The sequence below is a fragment of the Cynoglossus semilaevis genome, chromosome 13, assembly GCF_000523025.1.
Source record: "Cynoglossus semilaevis isolate Cse_v1.0 chromosome 13, Cse_v1.0, whole genome shotgun sequence".
Classification (NCBI taxonomy): domain Eukaryota; kingdom Metazoa; phylum Chordata; class Actinopteri; order Pleuronectiformes; family Cynoglossidae; genus Cynoglossus; species Cynoglossus semilaevis.
This window is the reverse complement of record NC_024319.1, coordinates 11,212,099-11,221,931: the sequence shown is the minus strand read 5'-3', so window position 1 is coordinate 11,221,931 and position 9,833 is coordinate 11,212,099. Positions and strand designations below refer to the sequence as shown.

Sequence of the window (9,833 nt, the reverse complement as noted above, 5' to 3'; positions counted from 1 at the left end):
AAATATTAATGTGCCTAAAAGGTAACCAAAGGAAAACAGGCATGCAAAGACAATAATCAGCCAACAGATAAATAAAATTAGCCCAAAACATACCAAACTCAGCTAAAAAAGGCTTTAATGCCTTAAAAAAGCTATATTTAAGTGGACAGTAAGTTTTTCAATTAGCATACAGGAAAAAACAAGAACAATATTTTAAAATATTTTACAAAACAGGTATCTTGTGTGCGTATATATGGGGTAAAAAAGTACAATCTGTAGATTTGCTATACATTCTATAAATAAGACGGATTTGTTTTTTTATTTAATAATAATCTCCAATAAAACCTGTTTAATGCGTTTCATTTTTTTAGTAGTCTGTTCAGACAGCTGACCGGATGTTGACAGTTCGTTTTACGGAAGTTAGGGTGCTTTCCGGGATGCTGCGTAATTTTTTTCCGGGTTGCTGCTTAATTTATATATATATATATATATATATTTATATGTATATGTAATTTATTTGTAAGATAATAAATTCACCATCATGTTGTTAATGCACTTCTTTTTCACGTATGTATCAATTAATGTAATATACGTTTTTTTCCGTCTCTGTTGTTTAGAAAATGATACATATCTAAACAAAAGTGTACATTCGTGGGATTTTAACGAGCTTTACAATATCACTACGTACTTAAAACTAATTTCGTATGACAGACGTATAATAAAAAAATATATACGAATCAAAAATGACATCAGAAACACACTTGAATTTGTCTGTGAATTTCTTTAAAACATTATCTCTCAGATTTTCAAATATCCGACTATCTATGAAGGCAACACAGGGTAATAGCAGGACTGAGTTTTGGTTGACAACTTCCCTATAACGGGTGAAAACGAATTGATACGTAGAGCTACATTTACCGTAAGTTAAACCTCTACCAAGTATTGTTTTACGTTAAGGTGTTTAAAAGCTAACCTTTAAAGCTAACAGTTGTATAAGGCGGCTGTTACTTCGTTTGTCGGCTAGCTATGCGGCTAATGTCGCTGGTTTTATGTAAACACCAGCATTAGTAGCTTTGTTATCGCAGCAGTTAACCCTTCAAAATCGTGTTTATGTACTGTTTAGGTAACAGTGATGTATTCCATTATTTTGTACAATGTGGTCTATTTTGTACAATGTGGTCTACCAAAACATTAGCCCGCGACACATTGGAAATTCATATGAAGTTAGCATCAGTGCTAGTTTAGTATTATTGTAGTAATCAGTCCGCTGATGATTCCGGAATGTTTTTCTTCTAGGTATTACCTAGAGAAGGTATCAGAAAGAAGGTTGGCAGCTGTGATCTTGGTTGTTTACTGTAACGTTTGACGAACTCTACAGGCAACAGAGTCAGTTTGATGTGATAAACATGTATCATCTTGCTTTGTCACGTTACCTCTGTTGTGTCACACTTTTGCTAACTATTCTAACATTGCACTTATAAATGTTGTCATTCAACATGACTCTTCAAATTAAAAAAATGCACTCCTAGCATTTTAATATTTATTATAATATTAATATTAATTTTATATTTATTTGTTTAGCATTTTAATTCCATATTTCTTATGCATTTGTTTCAATGTAGTTATAAAATGTAGGTCTTTTGTTTTTGCGTTTGCCCCTTGAATTCATTCTTATGCATTTGTTTCAATGTAGTTAGTATACAAAACAAGGCCAAAATGTTTTCCGTAAACAAACATTTCTCCGTACTTGTGTGGGTGTAAAACAATAACTCATTTATCGTTTAAATTAATAATTACATGGACAAGGAAATCACATCAACAGGAAACTGCTCTTTCAGATACTTTATTTTACTTTGTAAAAATTTGTGCAGAACATAAAAGCAAACACATCATACACTGTTGTTAACATTGGCAATATGTCTTGTTTTAATAAAAACAAGTTTAAAATGCATTTATAATTATTAATTAAGTACAGTATCTTAGCAGTATTGAGTAAAACACTGGATTAAAAAAAAAGCTAGTAAATCTTGTATTTGTGCTGTTTATAGTGTTTATCTGCTGTTTTCATTCTTTCTTTGTTATTCTCTCCTTAAAACTCTAAGGTCATGGATTCAGCCCGATCTCTTATCTGTCCATTGTTCACAACCAGGTACCCCCGCCCAGTAGTTTCCCAGTTTCTCTTTTAATCCCCATCCGCTCCAGAGTTCCCTATGTTAACTCTGTTGAGCATGTTTTACTATATCTGCCTGCGGCGACGCTCCAGAAGTGGGACTCGAGGAGAGGCTCTGACCAGTCGACGTGCCGTGGAGTCCGGCCAGCGGGCGGTGTTGCCGGTCAGTGTGGAAGTGGAGCAGTATGCAAAAGAGGTTCTGGACTTCAGCTCCCACTATGGGAGTGAAAACAGCATGTCCTACACCATGTGGAACTTGGCTGGAGTACCCAACGTTTACCCCAGCTCAGGAGACTTTACTCAGGCAGCTGTGTTCAGAGCTTATGGGAAATGGTGGGAACAGTGTGCCAGTGCTCCTCCACCTTTCCGCCGCACACCAAAAGACTTTCACAGTCAGGATTACATTGAGCTTGGTTTTGAGGAACCTGTGTATCCCACAGCAGTGGAGGTGCTTGAAACTTATTACCCAGGAGCCATTGTTCAGATTTTGGCCTGCTCTCATAATCACTTTTCACAGAACCCACCCACTGATGTTAGGTAACAACAGTTATATGTTGCATAAAAAATCCTTATTCGTAAATATAATATTAGTTGCAGCCTTTGGTACAAATGAATGTGTGTATTTCTTCTGTCTAGGTGGGAGGTGCTATGGTCAGGAGAGCCCACAAAGATGCTGACACCTCAGGCACGCCAGTTTTCTCCCAGCATTAAACTCATCAGCTTTCCCACCAACCTGCTACGACTGGAGGTCAACAGCTCTTTGTTGGATTACTACACTGAGTTGGACGCTGTTATTCTCCATGGAGTGAAACACAGACCGTTGCCAGCTCTTTATAAGCTGCATGTCATTGACATTAATGATGTTAGTGATGGTGAGGAGGAGCTGCCTGACGTGGGTGGTGGTTTCAGGCAAGGTGGAGATGGAAAAAACCAGAGGACTGGAAACGGCTACTTTGACAAGCTGCCATATGAGGTAATGGCAGAACAAAATGAGTCACTTAGAGCTGAGAAGAAAAACAACAATTTTTAATCATAATCATTAATTTAATCATAAAGACCAAATATTTTAAAGCCAGATTCTCAGAATATAAAATTCAATGTATGATTCTGAATTATCTGTTAAAGTCACTGTACTGAAATTTTTATTATATACTAATCTACTTTATATACTTCTATATTCTCAGGGAGTATTCTGACCTAAATAATTTTTATTGAAATAAGAACTTAGTTGTAAAGCACTGGGAAAACAAGTGCAAACTGATGTTTGAAAAACTAATGTTTCATATTGTGTAGCTCTTTTGATAATATTTTGGATGGTTTGAATGGTAGGTACAGAATAGCATTGTTTAAATATTGTTTTGAATGTTATTCCCACTTTGAGAAACATGCTCTTTTACATAGGAAATGCTAATTAGAAATCTGTCAAATCTGAAACCAATTTCACACCGTTAAGTGAATTAAGTTATTATTTGTCATTGTGACACAGCACACCACTGCACACAATGAATTGTGACCTCTGTGTTTAACCCCTCACCAAAGTGAGCAGGGGTCAGCTTAAGTGCTCGGGGGGGGGGGGGGGGGGTACCTCAGTGTACCTCAGTGGTAACTTGGCAGCTGGTGAACTCGAACATGAGATCTCTTTAGTCACCAAAAACTGACTCTCAGTTATCTCCTAGTTGATCAGTATTGAGTTAGATTTAAACATGTCAGGAATATTGCATAGTGAATCAGAATCCAGTGGCTTCAAGAATCCTAGTCAAACCTGGCTCTAATGAAGGCTGTGTTCTCAAAACATTAACAGATGAAGCCATTGTGTTACTTGATCTCAAATCCTCTCATGGACACGGAGTCATTTTCATGCCATGCAGATGCATAATGTCGTCTGAGGCGAGCTTCAAAACACTGTCAGTGTTCTTCATATTCCCTCTCTTATCTTGGCTCCAAACCACTGCCATTAGCAGCAGTCTTCACAAACCGCTCCGTGTTTGTTACAGAAAGACAATACAGCTATTATCTGTCACCTGATATCTCCCCAACACTGTGCATTGTTAATACACAGCAACACACACATACACACGTGTGAGCGCACTCATTCTTTCTCTTTGAGAGGCACACGAACAAAGTGCAAAAACAAACTGGCTCACCCTGCCACTGATCCTGTTATCAGTGCGTTGTGTCCCAGATAATAACCGTTTAGATCTGCCTGCCAGAGGGGGCACGATTAACATTCTTTACTCTGCTCTGTTCTTTACAAGGTCCCACTACTCTTCAGTGTTCTCTGATAATGTTTTGTCTTCTGCAGCCCTCTCCTAGAGTCACACCATCTTTAGCTGTCTTCTTTTTCTCTGCTGCCCTTGTTTCCTACTTTCCAAATCTTCACCTTCTCTCTCTCCTTTCTGTTCCTAACCTTTCTGCCCTTCTTCCATCCTCAGCTCATCCAGCTGATACTGAGCCACCTGACCCTGCCAGACCTCTGCCGTCTGGCCCAGAGCTGTAAGTTGCTGCACCAGCATTGCTGTGACCCTCTGCAGTACACCCAGCTGAGTCTGCAGCCTTACTGGGCCCGGCTGAGTGATGCCTCTCTGGGACACCTGCAGAGTCGCTGCACCCTCCTCCAGAGGCTCAACCTGTCCTGGACCGGCAACCGTGGTGCCCTCACCTCTACTGGTTTCAGCAGGTTAGACTGTCAGCAGCTAGGGCTCAAAGTGACATGACATTGTAAAAGTAGCTGTAACGTAGAAGCAGAGGGGCATACTGAGACAAAAGAAACTATTTTTAGTTTGTTTGGATTCACTTGAATCCTTCCACTGATTTCTCTCCACCTGTCATTCCAGTTTCATCAAGGCTTGTGGTCATAACTTGATGTGTTTAGAGCTGTCATGCTGTCATTTCCTGAATGAAGCCTGTCTGGAGGTCATCTCCCAGACTTGTCCAGAGCTGCAGGAGCTCAACCTGTCCTCCTGCGACCGCTTACATTCACAGGCTTTCACTCACATCTCTAAAATAACCCGCCTCCGCCGACTTGTGCTCTACCGGACCAAGATAGAGGTAGGCCTGCGTGAGAATGGTCTAGCACAGTGGTTCTCAAACTTTTTATACTCACCACTTGAGAAACCATTGAGCTCTCTATGTACCACCATGATGACCAACATTAGAATTCCCCTGCTCGTTCCACGATCAACTTGCAAGTGATCCCATGATTCCGTGCTGCCTGTGCTTACGTTAGCAACAGACTTGCATTGCAGCAAAAAAACAATTAAATAAATCAAATGACCAGACATCCTATTTCATAATCTCACAAGTAGCTACACATTTTTTCTAAATGTTGTATTAATTGTGCATGGTTTGTTTCAGATTTATTTAATTGAATGAGAATGTGAAAATATGAATTTTCCCAGCGTACCACTAGAGAGCACAATTTGAGAACCACTGGTCTAGCATATGAGTCCTGTTCTGAAAAAGAGTTCAGTTGTTTTGTATATTTGTCTTTCCTTCACATTCGACTGTGTGTGAAGTCTGTGTGTGAAAACTGATAAAAACTTTAATACATTTTAATGCATGGGCAAAAGGATGCACACTGTGTATTCAATATTTCGACCGTCCATTTACGTCTTTCTCTCCAATACACAGTCAGTACGCACGTTATCATCTGCACAAACCGCGGCAGCTAAAAATAGACCAGTGCAGCCTCACTGAGCGAAGTGCAGTAAGTAAGTCTACGACTGACAAACTGACAGACACAGTTGTCAAATAGATTTTGAGGTGTTGTACAGAGATTGATTCTCTCTAACTCTAAAAAGGTTTTTGTCATAATTAGTAATGTGGAGGTATCTATTAATTAATAGTATAATTTTATAGTGATTAATCCATAGTCATGTGATTAAAAATTTCATTTTATTTACAGTTTTTACTTACCAAGGAGGGAAGGAAAAATGAATAAATAAACTGATATTGTGTTGTGGTTTAGAATGAACTAGGTCAACTCTGAGCTCAGGCAGTGTGAAGACAGACAGTGACGCTCCAAGTGTTCAGGTTGGAGCTTGTCTGTCATGTCGTGGTGTTACACCTCAGAGTTTTTCCAGGCTCTGTTATCTTTCAGCATGTTGTTGTGGGCAAGAGGTAAAGAGTAGAGTTTCTGTGGTGGAGCCAGACGACACGCCGCAGGTTGTTTATACCCAGGCAGACAGACAGTGAGTTGTGTGTCTCTTTTTAGCCTCGACACATCAACTGTCATTACGCCATGACTGTTCTAATTAAATGGCTCAGTCAGCACACAGAGACATTTACAGTGATGCCAGGGAGACACACACATACGCACGAGTGGCTTCTTTCATGTCTGACACTTTCTCCTGCCACTGAGGTTTCACATGTTGACAGTTGGAGTGTTGAAATCCCATGTCTCAATCCCAGTTGTAAGAAAGACTCTGGCCTTACTGTGCTGACACTGACAGAAAAGTTATCACTTAGAAAGATCCCTAGTTTGTTCTGATGCTGCTGTTTATGCACTAGGTTCTGACTGCGACTGGTAGAGGCAGAATAAAGGATGTTTTGTTCAATGTGTGTTCTAGCTGTGACTTTCTCCCTTTTTTTTATCATCATCTCTTCAGCAAACAGCAATTCTGAGCATCCTGACCTTCTGCATTGAGCTGAGACACCTGAACCTCGGAAGCTGTGTCATGGTGAGTCACTCTGAACCTGGGTGTGAACCGGGTCTCAGCTGCAATGAGTTTTCACATAAACACCTTTCTGTAATGGTGAGATAATATCCATTCACTGCTAACTCAGACAGCATTTGTACCTGATGTCATTTTTGTAAGTACGGCGCCTCCATGTGTTGTTTGCCTGTTAAATTACATTTGCTTTCATCTTTTTATGCAATTTTAAAACATAGCCAACATTACCTGGTGCCAAAAACAAGCAACATCCCACAGACATAGATCATTTCTTAGAAAAAGTTATTATTATTTTCTTTTTTGATGTTGACAGTGATGATTATAATGATAATGATGGTTTTCTCAGTTCTGCTCTAAGAAAGCTGGGGTTATGTAAGAGTAGTCGGTGCGTTCACTCAGTCATTGGCTCTGTTTTATGACCACGATTCAAAGAGTTTGTTCAGAGATAGTTGGTCTAATACTGACCCACTCATTACCCTGTTCCCTCTCAGTGCACAAGAACATTATTTTATAGCATCTATAGAAGCAGAAACTAAAGAAAAGGAAACCATCTCCATCTGCCTCTTAATCAAAGACATATGGAAAAATGAATTAATCACTTTCTCTAATTGCTTTTTTTTCTTTCTATTTTTCTTAAAAATCTTTTCAATTAAAAAAACTTTTCAATTAGAGATTAGCTGCCTTTTCAGAAACTTTACCTCATTACTATTAATGCATCTGCCTTTTATTGTAGATCAAGTTGAGTTTGATTTTCATGTTTTTTTGTGTGCAGTATTTCCATTGCAGTACGCTTCAGACTATTTGGACCATACAGTATGTTCTTAATTTATTTTGTGATTATACTTCACTTTTTTTACTTTCGACAGCTCTGTGCTGTTGTGAGGCTCTTGAACACTGAAGAGAACGTAAACAGAGAATGTTAACTTACGGCTGATTCTCTGTCCCACAGATTGAGGACTATGATGTTGTGGCCAGTATGTTAGCTGCCCGCTGTCGCTCCCTCTGCTCACTGGATCTGTGGCGCTGCAGAAACCTGACGGACAGAGGCCTTGCTGAGCTCGTCACTGGTTGCAGGTTAATGTTTTCTTTAATTACAGGCTTGTTTGATTTTTATGCTGTAAACCAGGCAGTTCACTTAAGAGTGACACATAATGTGATCATGTTGAGAAGTGTAAGTCTCCATCTTTGCACTGGGTCCGATCAGAATGTTGGAGGAGTTGGACCTAGGCTGGTGCCCAACGTTACAGAGCAACACTGGATGTTTCCAGCACCTGGCTCGCAGCCTGCCATACCTGCGCAAACTTTTCCTCACCGCTAACCGCACTGTCTGTGACTCAGACATAGATGAACTGGCTGCAAACTGTCCCTCCCTGCAGCATCTGGACATACTGGGTAAGCATTCATCAACCTCACATGATGTATTCACTTATTTAGTAGAGTGTAAAAAAATATAATAAATATTAAATTGTATATAAAAAAAAACTCAGTTTAACGACACAATGAGGCATTTACACTGCACTAAATCACTTTCACAACTTTTTTTGTTAATAGTTACTGAAACAACATAGTGTGTGTTAAGTTCACAAATAAAAATACTTGCATTGGTATTGGTTTGTTAAAAAAAGTGAATAATAATCATTTGTTATTTGCTGATTTGTCAGGTTAAGCTGGGCGTGGTCACAATTTTAAACCTAAGATGTTTTTCTATGACATTTATTATTACAACATCTTTACACCAGGATTGATTCCTGAAAGTGTAAACATGTTATTATGCTGATTACACACAGTGGTGGCCTATATTAAGGTTAAAGTCAAAAGCTTATCATGAAGTTTCAATTTTGATGATAGTAAATATTAAGATCAAAGATTGCTGCAGTTATGTATTTATTAAAATTTTCACTTATTTTTCTTCAACAATGTTTATGTAAAACGTCTCCCAAAATTATAGCTCTGTAAATGTAAAATACAACATGAGTGACATGTTGTATTAAATATGCTTATTTAATCCAGTCTCACAGATTTTTATATTAGCATATGCAGGGTATTTTCACCTGCACTGGTTCTGTACGATCATTATTTCATCTTCAAGTGTATATTTGAAAATCACTTCTAAATTTGCATTTAAATTCCTGTCTCACACTTCTTCATTCAGATTCAAATAAAATATTGCACACTTGGCAAATATGCAGCAGCAGTTCCTACACTAATAATTTATTTAATTTTCACCATATGTTGCCAAGTGTGAGAACACAACACTATTAGAATGTCTTCAGTTTTCATGATGAATTTGCACTACTGTATTTTCTTTTTGTTTCTGTTCCTTTCCTAATGTCTTCATTTGGTTCCTACAGCTGTACTGACTTAATCCTCTCATATTCTCTGCTTATGTTCCCTGTGTCCCTCGTGCCTCGTCCAACTGACAGGAACACGACTGGTGAGTGCCGCCTCGCTGAAGCAGCTCCTTCAGTCGTGTCCTCGGCTTCTTCTCCTCGACGTCTCCTTCTGCTGCCAAATAGACACAAGGGTCGTCCAGGAGCTCAGTGGCCTCTTCCCCAATGCTTCCATCAAGAAAAGTTTCACTCAGTGACACACCACTCTCCCCCATCCCCCTGGCAGCACTGTCCAGATGCAGTGAGAGATGGAAGGTGCTCTTGCAGCACACACTTGTTTACCTGGAGTAAACAAGTACAAAAGGTTCAGATGTGATTCTGAAACGGTTGGTTAAAACCCACCTGCTCAGTGCTCAGTAGAGGAAGCAGTTTACATTGAAGGACGAGCTTGTACCGATAGAACAGGCGATGAGAACAGAAGAACAGAAGTTTGTTTAAAAACTATAGACGGCTTTTGGGACTACTTGAATCTCAGATGATTGCGGTGAAGATCCAAGAGTGAAATCACAGTGATCAAAGCTAATGCTCCAGCTGGTGTTTTCTCCATTACATCCCTAATATGACAGAACAATGTCTGTCCCCCCCCCCCCACTACAGCAACGCGCAAGCACGACATGATGC

General features: G+C 39.3%; 1 protein-coding gene across 3 annotated transcripts; it reads left to right on the top strand.

Moving 5' to 3' along the window:
- Positions 1-434: 434 nt before the first annotated feature.
- Positions 435-9,798, top strand: fbxl4 (F-box and leucine-rich repeat protein 4). 3 transcript variants are annotated; one of them, XM_025061810.1, is made up of 10 exons: positions 435-898; positions 2,082-2,128; positions 2,243-2,686; positions 2,786-3,122; positions 4,582-4,826; positions 4,984-5,197; positions 6,757-6,828; positions 7,772-7,896; positions 8,027-8,214; positions 9,246-9,798. In XM_025061810.1, the coding sequence occupies exons 2-10, from the start codon at positions 2,085-2,087 to the stop codon at positions 9,407-9,409; spliced, it is 1,833 nt and encodes a 610-aa protein (XP_024917578.1). In that variant the 5' UTR covers positions 435-898; positions 2,082-2,084; the 3' UTR covers positions 9,410-9,798. The 3 variants fall into 3 exon arrangements, with proteins under 3 accessions (XP_024917578.1, XP_008321846.1, XP_024917579.1); XM_025061811.1 differs by lacking the exon at positions 435-898 and adding an exon at positions 907-1,365; XM_008323624.3 differs by having other exon boundaries at positions 437-898; positions 2,082-2,686.
- The last annotated feature ends 35 nt before the right edge of the window (positions 9,799-9,833 follow it).

Excerpts from the sequence above, each read along its gene's own strand:
- fbxl4 (XM_008323624.3), top strand. The coding sequence starts at position 2,190 with ATGTTAACTCTGTTGAGCATGTTTTACTATATCTGCCTGCGGCGACGC. Across the intron at positions 2,687-2,785 it reads AACCCACCCACTGATGTTAG|GTGGGAGGTGCTATGGTCAG; the intron begins GTAACAACAGTT and ends TCTTCTGTCTAG. Across the intron at positions 5,198-6,756 it reads TCTACCGGACCAAGATAGAG|CAAACAGCAATTCTGAGCAT; the intron begins GTAGGCCTGCGT and ends TCATCTCTTCAG.